The sequence below is a fragment of the Branchiostoma lanceolatum genome, chromosome 3 (assembly GCF_035083965.1).
Source record: "Branchiostoma lanceolatum isolate klBraLanc5 chromosome 3, klBraLanc5.hap2, whole genome shotgun sequence".
In the NCBI taxonomy this organism is placed as follows: Eukaryota; Metazoa; Chordata; class Leptocardii; order Amphioxiformes; family Branchiostomatidae; genus Branchiostoma; species Branchiostoma lanceolatum.
The window spans coordinates 6,942,510-6,966,814 of record NC_089724.1 but is presented as its reverse complement, the minus strand read 5'-3'; the positions used below and the strand labels follow the sequence as shown (position 1 = coordinate 6,966,814).

The 24,305-nt window shown below is 43.9% G+C and overlaps 3 protein-coding genes across 4 annotated transcripts; 2 read left to right on the top strand and 1 right to left on the bottom strand.

Annotated features, from left to right (window-relative positions):
* Nucleotides 1–415: 415 nt before the first annotated feature.
* Nucleotides 416–16,268, bottom strand: LOC136429914 (uncharacterized). 2 transcript variants are annotated; one of them, XM_066420074.1, is made up of 10 exons: nucleotides 16,168–16,268; nucleotides 9,765–9,872; nucleotides 8,597–9,389; nucleotides 8,104–8,227; nucleotides 7,259–7,452; nucleotides 5,855–6,683; nucleotides 5,028–5,238; nucleotides 3,931–4,141; nucleotides 2,919–3,027; nucleotides 416–2,090 (listed from the first exon to the last, which is right to left on the bottom strand). In XM_066420074.1, the coding sequence occupies exons 2-10, from the start codon at nucleotides 9,778–9,780 to the stop codon at nucleotides 852–854; spliced, it is 3,726 nt and encodes a 1,241-aa protein (XP_066276171.1). In that variant the 5' UTR covers nucleotides 9,781–9,872; nucleotides 16,168–16,268; the 3' UTR covers nucleotides 416–851. The 2 variants fall into 2 exon arrangements, with proteins under 2 accessions (XP_066276171.1, XP_066276168.1); XM_066420071.1 differs by lacking the exon at nucleotides 16,168–16,268 and adding an exon at nucleotides 12,624–12,786.
* Nucleotides 16,269–18,338: 2,070 nt separating this feature from the next.
* LOC136429270 (uncharacterized) lies at nucleotides 18,339–21,982 on the top strand. The gene is made up of 2 exons (XM_066419130.1): nucleotides 18,339–21,379; nucleotides 21,874–21,982. The coding sequence occupies exons 1-2, from the start codon at nucleotides 18,339–18,341 to the stop codon at nucleotides 21,980–21,982; spliced, it is 3,150 nt and encodes a 1,049-aa protein (XP_066275227.1).
* Nucleotides 21,983–22,591: 609 nt separating this feature from the next.
* LOC136429912 (uncharacterized) lies at nucleotides 22,592–24,305 on the top strand. Its single transcript, XM_066420070.1, has 2 exons — nucleotides 22,592–22,820; nucleotides 23,347–24,305. The coding sequence occupies exons 1-2, from the start codon at nucleotides 22,722–22,724 to the stop codon at nucleotides 23,611–23,613; spliced, it is 366 nt and encodes a 121-aa protein (XP_066276167.1). The 5' UTR covers nucleotides 22,592–22,721; the 3' UTR covers nucleotides 23,614–24,305.

Below are 24,305 nucleotides of genomic sequence, written 5' to 3'. Positions count from 1 at the left end.
GCCTTCAAAGTGTGTTTCATCTTTTAATTACCTGCCTTTATAACTTAATTTTGTAAATTTGGTTAAGGAGGGCTATGACTCTATCGATCATAAGCTAGTTCACACTTCGAGGTGCGAATGTGCAGCGTGATGCATTGCGGGTAAATGTCAAAGTTTAACGCCCCGAGCATATGGATAAGGAATGGACAGGGCCTCAACGGTTAGTTTCATCGAAAATGCATCACTCTCTGGAGTGGCTTATCATGGGACGGTCTAAAAGTCTTGTTCTAAATTGACGTGACATTTGAAATAAAAACACTGTACTGCAGCACCTAGCAAGTTCAAGCTTGATAAACAAAGAACAGAGCTAGCCTTCTTCACCAAATATGTCATCATTCATGTTTTGTAGCCAAAATGACAGACAATCTCTCTGAAAGATGATTCAAACGCTGCATGGCGTTTATAGATGTATGTATCTATTACATTTACACATTGAAACAGTCATTGGTGAAAAGTGATGGTCTTTTCATACTCTTTTACAACAGTTGATAGCGCAAATGCAAACCATCAAAAGGTGAGGGGGAGGGGGGCAAGTAGCATTTGGGTCAACACATTGTGCTCCAATGATGTCATGAAGAGGAACAAGAACATGGCGTCCTAATTTACCTACAGATCGGAAGACATGTACACTGTACATCTAATGGAGTTTTGCAGTAAGGTCTGTTAAAACAGATATGGAGACAAAGTCAAATGTACATTGTGTCGTCACAACAATATTTACCAGTAGCAGCAACATGATACCAATCAATCAATCAGTCATCGATATATAGAGGCAACGCCCGAAAGTGTTTATCTTCAAGTTTCGCTTGATATCATATGAAGATTCCATTACCAAATCTGACCATGCATTTCTTCATATGTTGTGTTAACCGAAAAAACCTAGCGCCCAACCCTTCATATAAGTTAGCTTTCCCAAAGTAAGATTTGAACGAATCGATATCAATCGTCTCATTCATAAGAGATTGTCGTAGTTTAGACGAGAGAAGTCGGTCATATCCCTTGCCTACGTTAAAGCGTTTAAGTGTGGAAAAAGTTTGCACTGTAAAACGACAGTTCACGAATTGGTCCGAAGGAATCACGTCAGTATTCGGACAGATCTTCGGGCATGCGTCGTGTTTCTCCGTCGATGCTCGGGTACCTTCGGGTTGAAGCAATGCAGGGCATCTCAAAATGGCGTCGCATGCTTTGATTGAAACGTCCGGCCAAAATGCTTTATCGTTACCGTCAGTCACAAAACGTAACTCCGAGATAGCCAGATTTTTTCTTGTAGGATTATGAATTAAGAAATCAAACACAAAAATATTAGCCAAATCCCGTAACATCTGTCTTGTCACTCCAACGTTTTCGAGATTAACAAAGTCTGCACTATGCTTGAAGAATTCTCGGACTTGTGGATGTAACTCTACATTTTCTTTTGGGGACTTCACTTTCCCCACAACTACAACATCAAGAGAAAGATAAACTTCATGTTGACTCTTCTGAAGATGGCGCGCTATCCACTGTATGCTTCTAGATGTCGTCTTTGCTTCAGCATCTGTAAGGTACCGCCCCAGCGTATCTTTTTTACCATCGAAGTCTTCCAAAACCTCCCATTTCTCGTTAATGACGCCGTTTATCGGGACAGTTTCGTCCAGTCGCAACCGTCGTGCTGCGGCGACAGCCACTCGACCCATCCCGAGCAAACGGTCTAGATGATACGCTACCAGCTCGGCTAGGCCTCCATTAACCACATACCCATCCACGTCCTCTCGCATCTCACCGCCGACAACTTTCAAGTACGCTACTGTACCGTCCACGAACTTTGCAAGAATGTAGTCTCTACCGTCCACTAAGTACGATTCGGTGATAGGCGATGTCTTGTACACCTTTCTCAGAGAACTGTCGAACCTGTCGGTGTTAGCACCCTCGCAAATAGCGTTGTATTCCGAGACGAGGATGGACACGCGCCCGTCCAGTTCTTCATAAATCTCAGGGTCTTCTTTCAACACGAGCGGTGCCATGGCAGGGTGCGATTCAACTTCCTTCCGAAACTGCGTCCCGAGGCTAGGAGCCTGTAAAGGAACGAGATAAGAAGTAAAGTTGCTGAAGAAATTAAACCTTTGATCATTGCCTGTGCATTGTTTTCATCCGATTAAATTTATTCTACAATATTAATTTTATATCTACTATCAAAAGAACCCACGCGACTTAAACATACCATCTCCATCACATTTTAAGAGTAAAAAATATGAAAACCGGATGTTCCGCTGCACTACGTTGTAAAGTCGCTGGAAGGTCCATAATCGAACGTTTTCCGACAAACCATGTACTATATATCATACAAACCATTTTGACTTCTCGATTTACGCAGTTCGCAATTAAAGGGATGTACACCCACCACAAACGCATCCACACACAAAAAAGGCACCGTAACCGTTAGTGACCGTAATAGCCGTACAGTATAACCGCCATGGCGAGGTTAAAAGTGTGAAAGCATGAAAGTAGGATCTCGATTTCATTCTCTCAGCTTTGAGCTTATTCCTTGAACCTAGTAAGAAGACCGTATATACCAACAGGATATGAACAACATGATTTTTCATGGCTGATAAATAAACGAGCCGGGACAGATTTGGATAGAATAAAAGCAAAGATATTCTTCGTCTTTAGGATGTACTCTAAATGCAGGAATGTTTGCGATGGTTTTATGTTCGCGGTTTTCGCGGTGAACTCTTTACCGCCAAATCACCACAGAAATATTTCCATTGTGTGAATTTAGCGCCATCATTGCTTCAAATGCGAACTCAAACCACCGAGAACGCTCCATTTCCTCCCTACCGCGAAATTAAATCCCCGCAAATATTTCTGCATTTACCAACGATAAGTCTGTTAGGGTCAAATACCTGCGATGATACTGCGTTCATCTCCTTTAACATTTTGACCATGTCGTCAGGTACCTGACACACATGTTGGTTGGTGAACAGAATCTCATATAGGCGAGTAAGTCGGTATCTAGGAACAATAAAAAGGACATAAGACAGTCAAATATTAGAACGGAATCGTCGACTGCCGTGTCTGTAGGTAATACCCCCATTCCACATAGACGGCACACTCGCCGCGCGCTCTCTGCGATCTAACATGTAACAGAGCGCTCGCCGAATTTCATAGATAAATAAAATGATATTTTTCCGCTTTGTTTTCCTTGTCTATTCAACCATACTTTTATATTTTGCATGACATTCCAGTTATTAAGTCAAGGGTTTCATGAATCCCATTTATATCGCAGTGAGAGCGCAGCCTTGTGTGTGGAATGGGGGCCTTAGCAAGAGTTGTCGACACTTCAATCCCTACTAGATGTAAATTCTACTTCCCCATTTTGTAAACTGAATTTAACCTTTTAAATGCTCATTATAGCTACATACAGATTGTGTACACTCTAACTGGCTTACGATTACGATTAGTTTGTACTAAGATCATTTGAAGCCAACGTCGAAAAAAAAACACTTTAAGGCAACAAACCACCCGTCCCTTTTAATCAAAGAATGATGTTTCTAGAGATTTCAGATTGGTGTACGAATTAAACAATACTACTGCATGCACTGATGTAAAAGAGATGACACAGCTGTCCTTGGTTTAAATGACCTTCCTAAAAACTTCCACAGCCTCAGAATAGATCACTTAGCCTCTACCAGGCTCCTGCGGTGGCTGGAAAGAGTAGAGAGTGGCCAAATAGACAAAAATGCTAGAGGCTTTATGCCGGCCGATGAGTGCAGTTTGCCATCTTAGGCCAATCTCGACTCTTTCCAGCCACTTTTAGAGCCTGGTAGTGGTAGAGGCTTTTAACTGACCCCCAGCACAAATGTTAGCTAAAAGCGCTCAATGCGAGGTTGAATGAAACTGCAGATGGTAGTTCACCTGTAACCTGCTGGGATGTCGCCGTCCCCGACCCTATCAGGTACCAGGCAGCGGTCGTTGTCGATCAGCACGTAGTTGTTTGTGTCCATGTTCACGAAATCGGAGTGTTTTGATTTCATACAGTTCCCGATGTACAGGAAAGCCACGTACTTGTGGAAGTTGTTGGGATGGGCAAGCTCAGCTAGTTTGACGGTCATACGGGTGTAGATGCCTGGGAAAGTGTCGGGAAAACATACGTTTTAAAGGAAACCCAAGCAATATTAAGGCCCGAAAATTGGATTTTGAAAGTCAATTTATTTTGTCATTTCTTTACATGATTAGTTCAAACAACACTATCACGATGTATAGCGACATCCATGATGCAAAATATGACGTCAGTGTGATAAGATAACTCACTGTACATCGTTCCGGAGTTTTTGTAGGCTCGCGAAAATAAGGGGATCATTGTTCGGCTCAATAAGGGGATCATTGTTCGGCTCGTTTTTGCGCGGTTTTGAAATGCTCAAAGTGTTAAGTTATTACGCAAATGTGCTAAACAATGTCACTACCAGAAAGATTTCAGCATATTTTTATTTCCATTTTTTGGGCCCTAGAATTGTTTTGGTTGCCTTTAAAAGTACACCTTTACTTTGAATTTTAATACAGAAGACGAACTTTATTGTACGGCAATCGTACACGGTACAATCATCAATGTATGGCAACATAATATAAATAGAGGTATACAGTAAAACTTAACATCATAATTACTAAAACAATAAGGGCCAGCATAAGTCTTTGATATATAGTGTTACAATAAAGTGGAGCTAATAATAAGTCTCATTATTTTTTTAGATATTGATTAAAGCAGTCTATGAGACTATTAGCAATGGTACAACGAATTAAAACATTTTCTCAAAACTAGGCAAATGGCAAAATTATTACTCTCCTATTTTGTCATCTTTTTTTCTGTATAGCCAACCCAATTGGCTTGGTTGGCTATACAAAAAAATGACAAAATAGAAGGCCCGACAATAACGCCTAAAAACACGTCAAAAACCAGCCGAAACCCATGCTCTGCTTGGAGAGTAAAAATTATCATATTGATACAAAATACTTACCAATGTTGGGAAGAAATTCCGTGACGAAGGCTGAAAGCGGAGTGTTACGTTGACTGTAGGGACACGACATGGACGACTTGATCAGTGCGGATGAACTTCTGTCCGGGATGTGTGAAAAGTCCACGATAACGCCGAAGGACTTCGCTGTCAGGTTGGTGTGCATCACCCGATCCAAGTAGTGCACCTTAAGCTCTCGCAAGTGGCTTTCACCCTGTGTCAAATATATCTCACATTAGAATACAGTCAAATTTTCTAACAACTACAAAGAACGACTACATGAAATCACCAAAAAAATGCTCTCGAGCTTTCTCGAGAAGATGTTATGAAATGAACATTTGAAAATAAAAGTTTTATTTCATGATTCATCAATTCCATTACTCATCAGAGGACACCTTTTGTACAAAGGCCGTAGTTAAATGATGACAGATATAATAATAAGGACCAATGGCCGAGGGGCTATGTTCGAGGACTATCTAGAGGTCACCGGTTCGATGCCTGGCATTTCTGGCTAGACGTTGTGTCCTTAGGAAAAGCACACGACTTTTCTCACGTCACAAGAAGGTGGGTACCGACCTCAGTTGGGAAGTAAAAGGCGGTGGAAAGAGAGGGTTGGGCTTCGCCTTCTAATATAATGCCCTAGACACCGTGGATAACAACCCACTGCCCCTACGACCTCGTGGTCTTAAAAGACCTTTATCTTTAATAATCATTAAAACTTACGTCACACACAATGATATATAATTACTAGGAGCTCCCGTTTCACCTACTTATTCTAATACTACTATCAAAAGTTCTTTACAAAGGAACAACTACTATCAATTATTCACCTGATAGTGAGTAACATCACTGTAGGCCGACTTGACGTGAACTTTCTGGACGATACAGTCGCTGTCTATATGTTGGTACAGGTCCGTAGAAAACGTCACTCCACAACCTTCGTTGGGTTTTCCTGTGTAAATAGTGGCGCGTTTCATGTCCCGTATGTTTCTCATGCTCCAGTGGCCATAGTTATCTTCGAACTCCAGAGAAGATGCGTTCTTACAGCAGTCTCTACACAGATCTAGTCTCTGCAGCTGGATGTGAGTTCGTTTTCCCTGAGGTGTGTAGTCTGACAGCAAACACTTTGACGGCAACAGATCCATAGCGAAGTCACAACCTGAATGGGCAAGGTGTATTTTAGGCTGTTGACAAGATGCAAAGGGTTTGATACTAAACGTTGTACGGCTTGTTTCAACAGCGGAGCCTCTGCTTACAAAGAAACACGTTAGTTTCACGTTTCGTGCCCCTATGTCCGTGTCAGGCTGCTCTAGCCCTCCACTGAAAACTCTCAAGTTCTTTTCGCTGTTTTCCATCGACACGGAATTCCTTAAGATGAACGTCCCACTCTCAGACGTTGTTGCGTCCCTCTCCCCATACAGCACTCCGACCTCGTTCTGAACCATGACGCTGTTGGTCACGTGGACGTTTTGCTTACCGTCATCCTTTGCGCGAAGACCAACGGAGCAACTGCGCATGATCGAGTTATGTATGGTGACGGTATTCACCTTGCCAGATGTTGACACGCATGCCTTGGAAAAATCCTCCACGATGGTGGACTCAAGGTTTAGACTGGTCCCGGAAATTGCTATTCCTACTCCGCCTCCACCAGTAAAAACACTGAGAATGGATAGACGAGAGAAAAACAATAATCGAGTAATAAGAGGGTGCTGTGTCAAACTGCCTTTGACACAAATATGGAACATTTTTCTTAAATTGTAGTCATTAATCTGTAACCGATCGACCCTCAGGCATGAGTATGGGACTAGATCGTGGTGTCGTGTGGCGCAACGACAGTGTGTTCGTCTCAGAACCAAGTGGTCCCGGGTTCGAATCCTGCTGTGTCACCGATCTTGTGCCCTTGGGAAAGGCACTTAACATTACTTTCCCAACATGCCAGAATGGTCGTCATTAAGACCGTGGGCATTAAAGGCAAGAAAGAAAGAAAGATCAGATCAGAATCTGTAACAAATCCTTCTCCACTTACTGTAATTCGCACCATCAACGCAATCATACTTCAGACTTAGTCTCTACCAGAGACTAACTACGCTATAAGGAGATTCCTGCCTCTAGGTGGTTAGATTATAGGTCGCTTGTATAACATATGTTAAATATTTGTTTCAGAGGATTAATCACGAAACAATCCAGAGCCTCGTACATCGCATGAATTCTTATTTTGTAAAGCAATAAGCTACCTGTTAGATATCCGTGATAAGGCTTTATCGGCAGATGACAGTTGAGGTTGGTTGAACGCAAAGCCGTCTCCGATTGGCTGAGATGATGCCACGTGGTTACGACTGATTTCGATGACGTAAACGTTCTCCATGGTAACCGTTGTCTGCTGAACGTAGCCGCCATTTCTGCACCGTGAGATGGTCATATTTTTCAGCTAGGGCAAAAAGAATTGAAGGTTAATACTACAGATAAACTGTACAGAAGCATAACTTCTGTAAATGCAGAAATGTTCGCGGCGGTTTCACGTTCGCGGTTTTAGTGCTGAACTCTTTCCCGCGAACTTAAGACCACCGCGAAAAACCGTTCAATTGTGTGACTGTAGCGCTACTATGGTTTCAAACGCAAATTCAAAACCACCGCGAACACTCCATTTTCTCCCTACCGCGAAATTAAATCCTCGCAAACAGTTCTGCATTTACAGTATGTATATGGCCTCCGTCGGTCAGTATTGACCATGGTAAAATCCTAATTCACGACAGCCCTACAGCATCGACTATGGCTAAACAGCCCTATACGAGAATGGCAGTCTCTGCCACAAAAATCACATCTGTAAGCTGACTCAGTTCTGTTGCAAAGCTCTTTTCTGCGGTTCCGCCTTTCTTCTGCGTTGCGCATCAGTCTGGCTTCTCCTGATTTGAGCTGTCTGGACAGTGTGCATCTCCACTTGGAACGGTCACTTGCAAGGTCCTCCCTGTGCTCCGTATCAATATCTAAAGCCTTCAAGTCCCTTTTGCAGACAGTATCAGATTTATTTATTGGCACAAGATATCACCTATACCAGTGAAAATTGTCCAAGCCGCTTTACCTTGATGGTGCAACGCGTGCCTCTTACTCCCGGACCGGCATTATCGACAACACCTCCGCCAGAAAAATCGACCTCCGCTCCCTCCTCAACGCTTAATACCACGCCAGCGTTACTGGTAGCAAATCTGTGAGAAGGATAATATGACCTTGACGATAACAAATAACGCAAGAGAAATTACAAGCATCAAGGAGTAATTTGTTTTAGTAGGTTGTTTGATATACATAAACATATACATGTGTGTGTGTGTGTGTGTGTGTGTGTGTGTGTGTGTGTGTGTGTGTGTGTGTGTGTGTGTGTGTGTGCGTGTGTGTGTGTGTGTGCGTGTGCGCGCGTGTGTGTGTGTGTGTATGTGTGCGTGTGTGTGCATGTGTTTGTGAGCGTGTGTGTGCGTTTGTCTATTTGTGTATGTATGAACGTGTCTGTGCGTGTGCGCGAGTGTGCGAGCGCCTGTCTGGGCTTGGAGAAAAGTTATAAGTCGTGTTTACTGACTGACCTGGAGTGTTGATCTGCAGATGCGCCTCCTTGCGTAAGCCAAGTGTTGTGCAGTGCCCCTAGCGAGTTTCGACCAAACTGCAAACCACCCCACGGACTCCGTTCGCCACTTTCGTTCGGATGGACGGTGAAGACGACGGGTTGGCCGGCTGGAGCTCCGATCGCTGCCTTCCCTAGAACGTTTATACTCGCTCCTGAATGCAGCAAGGTAAACACTCCTGGGTCCACCACTAGTGTAGCTGACTTTGGCACAGTCACAGGACCCTCTACCACAACAAACCCTGCGCTCCACTCGAGTGCATCGCCTTCCAGTGTTCCCTTGCGGATCAGTTTGTACCCCACCTCACGGTCGGATAAGTGAGCGGCTTTGATTCTGACACTGGCTTGGCATGTCTCGGTAGGGGCGTGGTCACCTGTCGTCTCCACGGTAACGGATAGCTGCAAGACTCCGGCTTTGGAAATGGTCAGATTTGTTGTCCCGACGCCGTAATACAACGTCACTGTTTGGACATGGGCGGTGTTGCCAGGGCTGAAACGGACTGTCGCGTTAGACCGGGGGATGTATTTGATGTTACCACGGAGAACTTGGATCTTTACCGGAAAGACGGCGTCGACGAGAACGATGGGTGGGGCAGTGACTTCCGCCTGACATGACGCGCTGAAGCTGGTGACGGATTGTGGGAAAACATGGCGGACATAGTCGAGGCCGATATTCGTCAGGAGAATAATGACGGTTGCCAGGACGATCACTAGGAGCGTCACCCTACGTAACGTAGAGTGCGGCAGCCAATGTCCTGTAGATAGACAATGCACAGATGTGTTCGACAGTGATGATATAGAGTTGACAGAAATAAAAACGCCTTACATAAACCTGATCGACACAGCAGAATACCGTGTATATCTGCTACTTTTAGAATTTGGTTCTTAACCTTGCTTGTAAAAACCATAGAGTAACGCATCTAAAGATGATGAATTCAAAGCTAGAAAAAAACCAACGGCACTACCCTACACATGGCTACTGGACGGCTCAAGTTATCGTACCCCCCTCCCCCTATACAGTGCTTTTGTCGTGTACTGTGCCCAATTATCTCTCCTTTACTAGAACTGTGGGGTTGTACCTTCGAAACCCTTATCAGATCTAGATGCCTTACACTTGTCCCGGTACCTACCTGTTTTGAGCGCCATGTCGCGGCGTGTTACTTGTAGGTACAGCAGGTCTCTATTGCCATGATCCTTTTGTCGTCGTTCCTACTTGGACCTTCAGGATGCCATTTTAACTGTGCGAAGACGTAACAATGTACATTTAGTTTAGAAGCTGACGTCCCATATCCATTTGAAAATCTTTTGTAAAGAAAGAATGCACCAGTCATTCTTCTATTGAGGTGAAACAAGTCACACTTTTTCCTTTTGTCAATAGTATAGAGCAGCTTTGCCACGGGTAGTATACAGATTCATATATACATTGTCAAATTACTATACAAATGGTAAACTATATGGATTCTCTTTTTCTTCGTTTTTTTTTTTGTAATTGTAAAAGTATGGGAGCATATTTAAGGCCTTAGAAATAAGACGACGTTGCGCAAACCGTTTGATTCTTTCCAAACAAAAAGCCTTTTTTCGTTTGTTGCGCTTTTAGCTGTCCATTTGTGCATGAGGCTAAGTTCAGTCAGGTGGGTTTTATTGAGGTCCTGAGACGGAATAAATCTCCATTGATTGTTGATGGATTTATAGACCGAGGTCAACGCCCAATAAGTAATATCATATTTATGAAGGTTATTTAGATTGTTAAACGCATAACGCGTGAATTATTGATATTGCAATTGTTCTTTTATAGACGCGATGTGTAAAAACAAGCTTAGTAAGCATCACAGAAGACGTTACAAAAATCAACATATATCGGACTTGACTGAATAAAATTCTATATGTCTACAAGGCCTTTTTTCTTACTAAAAGTCTTTGCTGACTCATGCAGCGTTTTCTCTTGTACGTGTGCATATCCATTGCATTTCCAACTAGAGTTCCACGACCTCATACCTTCGCCAAATGATTTTAACCTTTATGACTGTGTATTAGGAGTGTTTCTCATCAATTATAAATCATACCAGTTGATTGTCTTAAAATATAACATGTCCAAAGTATGAGCCTAACAAATGATGAGCTCTACTAAGAAGGTTATCCTAATATTTATAATCAATTATGCAAATGAGGCCCTTATCAGCAGAATTTGATTCAACGATGTTCACATTCACATAACTTCCCGATGCCACAAAAAAAGTACTAAATGTATGAAATTGTCATCATTTGCCAGTGTAGAATTATAGAAGTTACTCATTAAGTATGCAAATTAGGCCCAAATTTGCATATTTCTATCTATCAAAATTCCTCTCTTCCTCAGTTACAATTTGAATAGTCATATCATGGAACAAAGCGGATTTTTAAAGTTGCCTCATTAATTTTGCAAATTAGGATCTGATTTGCATAATTATCGTCCAATCATACTAAGCATCACGCAAGCTATCTACATACCAAAATCATGACCATCCACAAAGGCCATCTTGTTATAGTATTTCCTCATTAATTATGCAAATGAGGTCTTCATTTGCATAGTTCATATCAATTAATATTCTCTCTTCCTAAGTTACATATGTCACATGTTTCAGAGTCCTATAATGAAATATGGCGGATTTATAAACTTTCCTCATTAATTATGCAAATTAGACACTGATTTGCATAAGAAGTATCTAATCATGTACATCATCACTCAAGCTATCTACTTACCAAAAATCATTACCATCCATCAAGCCCTTCTTGAGTTATTCCCTTTCAAAGTCAGATGCAAAACCTCCTCCTGCAGTTCCAAAAAAGCCACTAGGGGGCCCAAACCCATACCACTTACTCTCCGTCCAAAGATCTATCTACCACTCAAAAATCAGCTCCATAGCATGTCCAGAACACGAGATATCAAAACAGGAAGTTTCGCTGCAGTACCGTAAGAAGCCGCTAGCGTGCCCAAAATCTAATCGTTTTTAGGTCTCATCAAAACCTACCGACATACCAAATACTAAAACAATCCATCCAGGCATTCTTGAGTTATCCTGGTCCACTACAGACACACACACACACACACACACACACACACACACACACAAACGCTACCCTCTGCATAACCTTCTTGGCGAAGGTAACTACAAAGAGAAGGGCGGTTAATTTTCGCTGGTCACGCCATAGGGATGTACCTCAAGCTCAACTGGTAGCAGCCTCGCAGTTGAGCTCCTGGTTCCACATAGTTGGTAATTGGAAGACCACGGTTCAAATCTTGGGAAAGGTATCTCGGTTGGGGATGCAACCGTCTTTCGGAAGGGACGTAAAATGGGGTCCCGTGTTCGAGGTTTCTCGAGCAAGTTAAGGGGAAGGGGTGGCAACCCTTGCCTGTAAAATATACCCTGCTACAGAACCAACAAGGAGACTTGCTGCCCTATGTGCTACAGGGTGAAAAACAACGCCATGATCAACGATGGATGGCACATGCCGGCACATATATCATCCTTTTGCAATGAAGCGTTATTAGTACCAGCCTTATGGGTAAATGTTGTTTTTCGCCGATGCATTTGAAAAATCTTCATACATCTTGCATACTGGATATGATATCTGGAACAGAACATACTCCAACATTCTCACCATTGGGCCAAAGCGCCCGTTTCAAGCGTTGATGTCCAGATCCCATGTCCACTAGACGGCGATCGCTGTATGTCCTTTCAGCGACCAAAATTGGATTTGTGTAACCCTTGATTTTATCAATGAACATTTTGGAAAATGGTGCACAATGTAAAAGTATGATATAAAAGACAACAAATCAGTCATACGATAGGTTAAAAGATTATCTTTTTTATCTATGAAAATCGTTGAGCCACGTCACCTATGAAACGTTTGATCGTTCGGCGGTCGCTCAGCGGTTGCAGCCTCTGAAATATAATAGCAGACTGCACCCTTCACTGCTCAAATTACTCTACTAGAATACGTATGCTTACCATACATCTTGCATGCAGTCGCGGCGCCATACGTACACAGTAGCATTGCCGGTATCACCTCGCCAGAGGCCGGGCAAGTCCCTTGTACGTTCTGTTGTTGCCGGGACTGCAAGGATGCTCTAACATGAACTAGCTTCAAACAGTCGCCACGGCCGCCCCCACACTGCTTCCAAATATTAGTATGGCGTACGCAAAGACTACACCACTTTGTGCAACGGTACACGCGTGCTATGCATGCTTGATTGAATTCAACCTCTTATGTGTAATTTGTGCGGGTCTGCATTAAAGTTCGTAACTCAGCCAAGTGTTCAATATATGGGAAAATCCTTCTGCATGGGTCCATCGAAGCTAATTGAGGAATCGATGCGGCCTGTTTCCATTAGTTAATTGCGGCTCCCCACGCAATGTTTGAAGTACTGTAAAACCTGAGGTTTGAAGTACGTGACCCGTAGGTGGATGGCACGGGTTGTGAACTTTGATATCTCAAATTCGAAGCCGAAAGAAACATATTATTCAAGAAAGTATCCGAAATCCAAATTAAGATTAAGAAATCAAGAAAGACTCATTTTCCTTTTGAATCATCCAACCCACTCAGCATCGAAAACGTGGGACTTTTATTTCCTACTGCTTTTAAATTAAAGAAGGAGTCAAAACTGTATTAGTATGGTAGATATCAATTTAAAAATGAATTGCAGACCAGCAACGTAGTTTAATCTATGCCTAATATTTCACTTCGTGTTTGTTCATCGTCATTAATTGTTGTCAACTTGCAATTAGCCTAAGAGCATGAATTTGCTCTAAACTTGTTATCATTATCATTATAATTATTATTTTTGTATCATCAGTTGGTTCACTTGAGCACATTTTCAAAGCGGGGCCCGGTCGGGTAGCTTGGGGGAACGAAAAATACGATATGAAAGACAACAAAACACGCAAAACTTACAAAAAATGAGGTATATTCTTGATATTCATTTCTTATTTTTTTGGGCCCTGGCTTGGAAATGTGACCCTGCCAGGTCAGACACAACATACCTACAGGATCAACGTACAACCGTGCCCTTAAAGGTGTCCCATAATGAAGCTTGTGGGTTTTTTTTGTGCGGCGTACTTTCTGTTGTTGTTGGCGTAGTTTGTTTGCTTGTTTGTCTGTATGTTTGTTTGTATTGAATATAAGGTAAACCACCTGTCTTATACCCAGGGAATTGATTTGAAAGTGTACAAATGCGGCATATTCCTCTACTAACTACCGGACCCAACAGCACTTTTCTGCGCAAACACACTTCCAACGACTGCATACAAAACAGGCAATCAACTGTGATATGCCAGCCGTACCTTTCATTCGACTAAAACCACTCTCATTGGATCTGACAGAACGGTTTACTGCAGGCTCCACCAATTCCATTACCTAATGAGTTGGAGGGTATGTGCATACTTAGGTGATTTCAATAATGACTTCCACGTACACATATTGGCCTTGGCACGATTAGGACAGCGGGGCCTAATGTACGATGATTGAATTGATTTTCCCGTTTTTGTTGACAGTTTGATAGCAAGCCTCGAGAACGGCGCACATTGCCGCACATTGGATGTTGGACAGTCATTGGGACACGTTATATTTAGCAAAAGACCTATACTGACTGTCCATCACAATTAGCAGTTCAACCAATGATAGCATGGCAATTAACTGTTAGACCAATAAGAGAGTGGTTGTATGCCCGTCAAATATTTGTACGACGGTTACAGTCCCCCAAGCAGATACGGTGCCCCAGCCAAAGAACCTGGCCCCGATAAGTTGAAAAATCGCCGTGCGGGAGGCCTGCAACGGAGGCTATATGGAATCAGTCTATTTGCATGTAAGGCCCCCATTCAACTGGACAGCGATCGCGCGCTCTTGCTGCGACCTAAATCGGGTTTGTCTAATCTTTGACTTCATACTTGGAATATCATGCAAAAGGCAAAAGTATGAGTGAAAACACAACAAGGCTTGTACATTACTGTATGTGTGTGTGTTGGCAAGTAGTTGTGGACAACCTCAAATCAACCGTACACACTCATGCCACATCTTCAGAAAAGACGCTGTAGCCGCATAGTTCCTGTTTAGAACTTTATTCAAGCCCACACACAGACTATTTCCGCCTTGTTTGTGGCTGTCTCAATGGTTAGGGCTCGAATAAGCACAACTGAAATGTGTTATTACGTTTATAGGCCAGTTGCAAAGTGCCCTAGTGTGTTATTTCCTGGCGTTCTATTCATGTAAAGTGACATGACATGTTTCTGGGTGGTCCATTCTGATGTAAAATTGTCTGAAATGCACATTTTCGGCATTAGGGGGTTCCTTTGCCCGTCCACTGAGTCAGATTGCAAATAATAACTTACAGAGTGATCTCATACGAAGTCAGTACCTGACGTTTAGCCGACTTCACTATGTAACGTTAACGTACGCGGGTGCCATTCTTTTGTCTCCAGTCTGTATGTTTGCATAACGTGTAAATTCCCAGACACAACTTGAGTGCCTACATTAGATGTTTGCCAGCCAAAATTACCACTGTGTAAAATAACGAGGTAACCACTACATCGTTGAAAGGAAGGCATTTTAGAATACATGTCCTATATAAGTTATGTAAATTGAAGATGAACAACACTTTATCCTAGATTGTCCACGATATCATAGTAAACGCTCAAAGCTGTTCAACCAAGGACATCAACCTTCTTTCTGCTTGCTCAACAGAATTTTATACATTCCATTCTATAGATGAATACAAATTCATGCTAGAAGGAGACAACCCTTACTGTGTACAAATAGGTAAATATATCAAAGAATGTTTAGATCTTAGAACTAGTAGTGTAAGCTTAAGTGATAGGTTAAACTCGACATGTTGAAGTATTTATATACTTGTACGTAGGTTAATCATTTTGTATACCATTGGTTGTTGTTTGCATGTCTAGTTGTAGAAGACCTTACGAAAGTCGCTGTACTTTTGTTGTGTCAATAAAGATTTCTCATATTGTCTTTTCCGCTGCAAGTGAGCCCCCCTTTCAACCAGACGGTGGTCGCTGAGCCATCGCAAATTGGCCAGAGCACCCAGAGAGCGCCGAAACTCCCGAAAAAGCTGTAACAGTTCTAGTGAAGAAGGTGTATACAATTTGGTCGAACTACCGTTGAGAGCATTGAGGGCTCGTCGAGCGCTCGCTGCGACCCCTTAGCGCTCTTGCTTATTAGCTCTTGCGGAGTGATCATCGATGGATCGCCATTCCCGGCAACCACGCAACGACTGTTTTAAACCTGTTCAAATCAATCGCTGAGTGGATAGCGATCCCTGAGAGATTACGGAACGACCTTGCCGTCCTTGATGGCTCACTGAGCACCAATTTCAGGTCGCTCGGAGGTCACACCGCACGGTCACCGGAAGTTAAGTTGTCACGTCAATCATTTTCCAGGTCAAACAACTTTATAACCACATCTAAAAGCGACACCTGGCGTTCCAATGCTGCAGTTTGGAGACAATTGATAGCTACGCACGTACAGTACATAATCACTTGTTACCTGGCATCGTATGACAACGACTGGTCATCCTTGTCCGCAGAATAGCCCACCCCACCTTCCGCCGTGCTTCAGACGCCGCCGAAAGTTGCGCCCATCGCGGTGATAAGTCCTACTTGACCCCATATTCACCTCAGTCTGGGGTTTGCCCTTTGTCAACTATTGACAGATTGGAGGCATAACGTGTCAAAGGTTGTCGAGAGTCGAACATTTTCTCCAGTGTTTGAATTGATCGACAGTGTTACGTAGCTTTCAATTGATTGCTATTTTTTATAAGAAGTTTTCGTGAGGAGCCAGATATACTCGTTTTGTGGATGATTTTTATCCCCGTGTTTAACAGGGGAAAACAATAAAACAATTAATGCATAACTGCAAAACAATGTAAGCATAGAAACAAATCCTTCATAAATACTGTTTATCTAATTTCGCTTATACAATTAGCAACAAAAATCTCATGTATTCATAGATACTGTTTATCTAGTCTTGCATGTACAATTAACAAAATATCAAAACATCCAGTGTGTTGCAGTCTTTTAACTTTGACCTACATATTGTACGGAGAATATCTATGTTACTTGGTATCCCACATGTTTACAGCCAAGTAAGCTGGGAAAATATTTCTTTTTTTTTCAAAATCAGGTGAAAATCAATGAGCTTATAACATTTACTTGCTGTGGCCTTGTGAGAAAATGCACAGGAAGGGAAGGTTGAACTCATGCGCATTGACTTCGTTTTAAGTATTACCTCAGCATGTACACCGTACCCGAAAATACCAACAAAAACAGACCGCAGTTTCAAGGACCCTTCCCCTGCTTTGTATAAGTCACACATCACGGAGTGTAAGCAACAGATAAACAGACGTAAACTGCCGCCTGCAGTCAAGGATGAGATCAGTGCATGTTCAACAACAGGTTGTATATTTTACGCTAGCTTATACTCCCCCCCCCATTCCACTGGGACGGTGCTTTAGCTGCGCGCTCTCTGTGGCCTAACATTTAAAGGCAACCAAAGCAATATTAGGGCAAAAAAAAGAAAATAGAAAAAACGCTTAAATCTTTATGGTAGTGACATTTACTAACACTGTTTAGCAATGCGTAATAACTTCACACTTAGAGCATTTTAAAACCGCGCAAAAACGAGAGGTATATACAATGATCCCCTTAGTTTATCGAGCCTACAAAAAAACCCCGCGGCGACGATTTTCAGTGAGTTCTCACATCACACCGACGTCATATTTTTGCATCATGGATGTCACTATACATAGTCTTGTTTGAACTAATAATCTATAGAAATGACTAAATAAATTGACTTTCAAAATACGATCTTCGTGCCCTAATATTGCCTGCGTTTCATTTCACAGATCGAACAACGAATTTCATAGATAAAATCGAATAACTTTTACGCTCTGTTTTTGTTGTTGTCTGTTTCAGTCACACTTTTATGTTTTGCATGATATTCCAATTATGAAATCAAGGGTAACACAAATCCAATCTTGGTCGCAGCGAGAGCGCATAGTGGAACGGGGGTCTTACATCAAACATATAGCCTCTGGTGCACAATACCACCCTGTAAGAGAAGGTCGTTTGTATAATAGTAGGATAATACACCGGAGTGATAAAGCCTCAAAATATAACTAGAATATTTGATCCGAATCTATATTGTCTAAGAAAGAAGAGAAGGGATTCGGGCACGCTTAGCACGCATACGCGTCTATTTATACATTGAATGGGCTCGGGATTTTTGACGTAAAAAGTTGAGCTTAGAGTCAAAGGAAGTTCGCAAACAAAGTATTTGGTTTTATATTTTCCATAGCTACGGTTACTATTATTAATACCACATGTAGATGAACAAAACAACAAAAGTGGGCGTCGATACAAAATGTATCCACGGAGATTTTAGATGAAGTACCTAACAGACTTAAAGGATCGTTCGTGCCTTTGTTGTGAATACACTGGAATTTAAATACGTAAGGCTTAAACAAAGGTGTGGTTGGTGTAATGAAGTCTATGTATGAGTCTAAAGTGGGTCAGTGATGTTTTCCGGCACGTGGCAGAACACATGTAGCGTACATAGTACGAGTGTAAATTTCAGTGACTCATTTCATCATGTGCCATTTTGATCGAGTGAAATGACAGCAGCGCTTTAATTCTTCCAGTTAATCTCACAAGGACAAAATGAACGAGAAGAGACAACCAACAGCATTCCAGCGGTACCAGCTTCTCCAACTCGATCCCGACACAGACACAGGGGATTCTTTAGCGCTGAACGAAGCCTTGTTGAGGGAGTTGTCGTCCGGCGCGAACAATAAGGATCATGTTCCCGTCATCTCCTTCATTGGCGGCGCCGGAGTTGGGAAAAGCAGCTTGGTATGTAGTCTTCTAGAGGATAGCGTAGACGCAGCCTGTCTCCCGATCATCGCGGCACCGCACCAGATGTTGACGGAAACAGCGGGCGTTTATGTTTACCCATGCACGACTCTACCTTCACCTGGAGGGTCCATGGACTATCAACGGGTCATACTTGCAGATTTTGAGGGCGCTGGCGGACAGATACCCCGAACGGTCAACCAGCACCTCCTAGAGGAAGTGCCGATAGTGCATTGGCTGCATAGAATCGTTGGCAGACACCTTGAGAAGCGGAAACAGCTGACTATGAAAACCCTCCCATCACTAGCCTTTCTCCTAAGCGACGTAGTAGTCTACGTGCACCAGAGTCCTGTGTGTGACTTCAGTATGCTTGAAACGATAGCTGCTATTGCTCGGGATGCATCCGAAGGCGTTGAGCATGAATGGAAACCAAGCCTTGTCATTCTACAAAACAAGAACGCAGCAATCAACTCCAACATCGACGGCATCGACACCACCGATTCTTTCCTAGACAACATCCACATGTCCAAAGAGCTACAGAAACTGTACCAGTCTGTTAAAGTAATGTCGTTACCACAGAACACCAACGAAGAAACCTTCAAGCAGTCTGTGAATGTTCTCAAGTCCAAGATCGGAGAATTATGTCGAGATGTAAGCCACACACGACAGGCAACTAAAATTCTATCAGTTGGCATTTCCTGCCTCTTGTCGGAAAAGCTGTTCTGGACCCTATGCGAAGACATGATTCAATGCGTCAACGCCAAACTCAAAGACAATGATTCTTCGCGTGGAGAATTTTCCCAAAATCTTCCAGGATTGGTGACCGAACGGCTAGGCCGTATCGACAAGAAACCGATATTTTTCGATCGATTTTTTACACAGGTCAGTGAAAGCATTTTGGGATCGAACCCCGATCAAGAAGGTGGGATCACAAAGTACCGCGACTTCTACGACAAACTTGTGGAAACCGCCATCGGGAGTCTCACGGGTTCCATAGCGTATACCTTGGCCGCAAACGCGTCAATGTACGGCGAAGACGACGACTTCATCGAAGCAATGGAGCCAGAGATACAGAACATACTGGAAAACTCGAGAGAGACGGTTGAGAGCTATTGCCCATGCCGTGCAGAATCCCCTCCCCTTGAAGACGGCGAGATGTTCCGGTGCACTCTGACAGCCGGAGAACACGGAAACTTCCACGAAAATCTCGATGCAAGGGCAATCAAAACTAGCTCCTGCTTCTGGACGAAAGAGGAAGACTGCAGCAAATGGGAGGGCGAATTTGAAGGGCGGGCGACAAGCCCAACAAGTGACGAGTGCATCAAGCAGATACAAGAGGAGATGGCGTTGAAAAACATCAGAGAGATCGCCAAGGCTCAGGTAGAGGTGCTCCAACGTTTCGAGGAGTCTGATCTCAATAAATCCACAGATGTCTGTACAATCTGCTTCTCGGGACAAGCAGAGCCTCCCCTACCGTGTGGTCACCGCATGTGTGCCGCAGACCTAAAGCTCTTGACCGTCGAGGGAAATGTCAGCTGTCCCTTCGGCTGTCAAGAGAATCTCGAAGACAGCAGAACGTCTCTCGCGCAATCAACATCCTCTAAAACTCAGGAAGACCCCGTTTCCATCCCGGAGTCGAACTCGATCGGAGTTCGGGTCCTCGCTTTAGACGGTGGCGGAGCGAAGGGCATTTTCCAAGCTACGGTCCTAGACGCTGTTCACAAAAGGATTACCCCCTTTGCTCCTGGTATCCCGTTTCGGGAGCTGTTCGACCTCATCATCGGTACAAGTATCGGTTCTGCAGTAGGCATGGCCATCGGCAGGATGAACTACAGCCCGAGAAATGCTCGCAATATGCTCGAGAATTTGCTATCGACGGTCTTCCAAAAATCTGGCTGGAGGAGGTTTTCGGGTACGACGCTTGCGGTCCTGAGTGGAAACGTTTATTCCAACAAGAACCTTCAGAAGGTTCTAGCAGATATTTATGGAGAGACTCGTCTGAGTGGTGTACCGTTGAAGATCGACTCACGGGTAAGCCCGTCGTCGCCATTCTCTCTTTCCCAATCGCAGCCATCTGAAACACTTCGTCCAAGAGGCCTTCGCCCCGGGACCAGACGGCTATCAATGAGCGTGGACATGCTGCATGAGCTGAAAGAAGAAAATGGACATACACAGTTCGAACCTATGAAGCGACGGTCGTCGGTAGTTATGGAAAGCGGCCAAAAACTGTTCCAAACGGCGGGCCGGCGACGGTCTTCGGTAGTCATGGACAACGGAAGTAAAATGTTTCAACATATGGGGCGGCGACAGTTGATGGTCATGGAAGAGGAGGAAACTGAGTTTACCCCTCCAACAAAGCTGGTGCTGCCAGTGGTAGCTTGCTGTGCTTGCGATATAGACAGGGTGAAAACCGTCACCATTTCTGGCCACGACTGTTCTCTGAAGGCTCGCGAGGCGGTATTGGCAAGTACAGCGGCGCCGACATACTTTCCGCCGGTTCAGCTCATCTACAAAGGAGAGCAGAGGAACTTCTGTGACGGAGGAATTGGCGCAAATTGCCCTGCCGGGGAGGCCAAGAAGCTGGCGAAAGAAGTTTGGCCTGACCGGCGGATCGACACGATGCTCTCGGTGGGATGCGGCGGTGACCCCGACAAGGCAAGCAGTGACGGCGGCAAGCCAGGCGGCATCGCCAAAATCGGGGCCGCGGTGCTGGGCTTCGTCGTCAGAACTAGGCAGCACTGGGTTGAGCTGGAGAAGGACAACGACTGTTTCGTTCGTCTGGACGCTCCAGCAAGGGTTGGCATCGCCGAACTGCCGCTCGATTACAAAGATACTGACAAGATCAAAAGGTATGTCCAGAGAAAGACTTAACCCTAGCATCTTAGTTCCTCCCGTGCCATTGACGCACATCGGGCCGTCTTTTTCCACCTGTCGCGGTGTTGTGCTCTTTGCCCTCTACCAGGAGCTTCCAGTGGCTTCAAGGTCTTTCTCTACGTTTGATTGTCTTTTCAGAAAAATTTAAGTATTCATAATTCCAAATACGTAAATATATACATACAGTTATTACTAATAGTTGACGTTGTATTGTATTTCATATTGTTCATCATACGTAACGACAGGCGAGAAATTGTTGATACTGGTGTCATAATTCACATGAGGTGCATCATGTTTGTATAAATATGCGGCTTGAGTTATGATTTTGCCGTCCAAGGTAATGTAGGCCTAAATAGGCGTTACGAATTATGCGTAACTGAGGTCAGGAAATAGAGAAAGTAACCGGGTACTAGTCACTAACATATTACGAACTGCATATTCATAAGTCTTCTTTTTTTTCCTCTACCAGGCTCGCAGCCTCGTGGCTAGATGAACTGGAAACACAACAGCAGGTGTGTTTTTTTCACATTACGCACATAACAATGTGCACTGTTTGTAGGGCCTGCGGTGACTTTTAGTTGTACGTTTTTCATTGTACGCTCGTATGGTTTCCTGTTCGTCGTATGTTGATTGATTCTAGGCGGGAAGGTGGGATGCTAGCTAGGACTCTAACTGCCATCTACACAAGATTGTACCGTTTAATTCTAGATCGATATGCTTGTGAGTAGAACGCATTAGAGCGTGCTTTAGAAAATCGTGAATACCCGATGGCCATTAAACTTATTCTAATCTCGTTCACGCGAAATATCGCGAGATCATACAGTTGGGCAAAATTGCGGCCAAGCGATTGGGCAAGTTTTGTTTTCGTAATACATGTATGTTTAACCTTTAGCACAGCGAAGTAGCCATTTGGCAAACAAGTCAATACAAGTCAGGCAGCGGGGAGAAGGTTAAACCACCAGGCATGTTTTCTATTGTTGACGTGACAGTGTCATCGATCTTACAATGGGGGATAATTGTGTGACCAATACGTCATCGTTCTCGATAGTTATCCTCTACCAGGCCCAGTCCTATCGCTGGGAAAATAGTAGAAATCGGCCGAGGTAGTCTGCTATACAGGGTAGTCCACTATACTGTGAAGCTCCACCATCGATAATGGAGCTTCACTGTATAGCAGACTACCCTGTATAGCAGACTACCTCGGCCGATTTCTACGATTTTCCCAGCGATAGGACGGGGCCTGGTAGAGGCTACTCGATAGTATCTTGTTATGAATTTATCAATGAATTACTATATCAGATCAACTACACCGCCTGTATGCTGTCGGCGAAGTTCTTCTACCTTCAGTGCCCGGATGGAGAAGTCCGGACATGGCAGTCTGGACAAGAGTGCCGCATATCAGTATGCCAACGAAAGGTTGGTCAACCGCCTTTCAGTCCGATTTTCTCCGATATGTCCATCCCGTTAGCTTGAAACCGTTCATGTAGGTGGATTATGAAAATGTCTTAGTAAAGCTTACTTAATAGGTTCCAATTGCGCCGGTGCCCGTAGGGAGTGTAGTCCCGACCGGGCCCCGAAGACACACATTTGTCCCGGTAGACTAGCGGGTAGGGGAGGGGGGTGTGTGTAACTCCGAGTGTTCGCACGGTTACCTCAAGGCGTCTATTTGTTACCGGGTCTTGGGTTGATTTTAAGTCCGAGCTAAAACGATTCGAGGTCCCGACCGGGCCCTAAAATAGCCCGGTAGCCGCAGGGTGTCCCAAGGGGCCACGTACGAAAGTGAAGGAAACAAATCCCGTCGGGGCACCTTCTTCCAATCGGGACATTTAAGCATAATAACGAATTTACTACCGTTGAAGGGCATGCTTTCCTCCAAAAATCTCCTGATCCCGCATGCCCCCTTACAATTTTTAACATGCAATTTCACAATATTGTTGCGCAGGCGCGGTACAGCATTCAGGCCGGTGACCTCCGAGCAGTGGCGACACTGGGCCAACACGAGATGCCATGTGAAGTGCAGTGCGACCCCGGCCGCAAGGGGGACTTCATCGTGGCCTTCCACTGTCCGAGGAGACCGTTTGCCATCTCTGTCCACCTCTGCATCCTGGATGAAAGTGTTGAGGTTTCGGGAAGTCCGTTGACCTTCAACGTAGCCAAACGTGATCTCACTGGGAAGTGGTTTGTGACTCTGGACACGACAGTGGTGTAGAACACCGACAGGTCTAACGGCTAGTTTAGATATAGGAAGGAACAGTTAACATGTTCTACATGTAACTTCCATTAACATTAATCCGCCGGGTTACATACATCCGCCACTTTGAAAAACAGCGGGTTTGAGAGATTTCTAGTGCAGCACCACTATGTGCATTTTTTTTTTTTAAGTACAGGACTGCATTACACTGAGGGACGTTGGGTTGGAGATCTTTTTGGATGTTTCTTTTCAGGGTGGCGGAATTATGTTTCCTGGGGGAATTATGATAGTACATGTAACTCTTCCCTGGGATACAAATCTGCGTATTGGAATATGTAAAAAAAGTTGTAGAATATTGGGATTCTAACTCCTTCTTCTATTGTATTGTCAGCTTCGTTATTGCCCCCATTTTCAAAACAGAACTAGGGGGCATGTTGCTGAAAATAAGAAATGTAATGTATGACCACGGAATGCAGTCACGTTTTCTCAGCATCCTTTCGCACTGTTGTTTCTTTGGATGTAAAATTGTCTGCATCACATAGGGCCTAGTCTCTACCAGGCTCCACAGGTCACTGGAAAGAGTGGAAATAGCACCCTGGCATGTCTATGGCCAAGCTCTATTCTACCTAGCGGTCTGTGGAGCCCGGTGAGAGGCTATGTGGTGCCCTATTAAAAACCAGGTCTTCATCCCTGCGGCGATGTAGACATTA

What these genes read in the sequence shown, in the direction of transcription:
- LOC136429914 (XM_066420074.1), bottom strand. An exon ending in GCACGCGTTGCACCATCAAG is followed by an intron (nt 7,453 to 8,103) that starts GTAAAGCGGCTT and finishes TTTTTGCCCTAG; the next exon opens with CTGAAAAATATGACCATCTC. An exon ending in GGAATTTCTTCCCAACATTG is followed by an intron (nt 4,142 to 5,027) that starts GTAAGTATTTTG and finishes ACACTTTCCCAG; the next exon opens with GCATCTACACCCGTATGACC.
- LOC136429270 (XM_066419130.1), top strand. Translation starts at nt 18,339, where the DNA reads ATGAACGAGAAGAGACAACCAACAGCATTCCAGCGGTACCAGCTTCTC. An exon ending in GATACTGACAAGATCAAAAG is followed by an intron (nt 21,380 to 21,873) that starts GTATGTCCAGAG and finishes TTCCTCTACCAG; the next exon opens with GCTCGCAGCCTCGTGGCTAG.
- LOC136429912 (XM_066420070.1), top strand. Translation starts at nt 22,722, where the DNA reads ATGCTGTCGGCGAAGTTCTTCTACCTTCAGTGCCCGGATGGAGAAGTC. An exon ending in TATCAGTATGCCAACGAAAG is followed by an intron (nt 22,821 to 23,346) that starts GTTGGTCAACCG and finishes ATTGTTGCGCAG; the next exon opens with GCGCGGTACAGCATTCAGGC.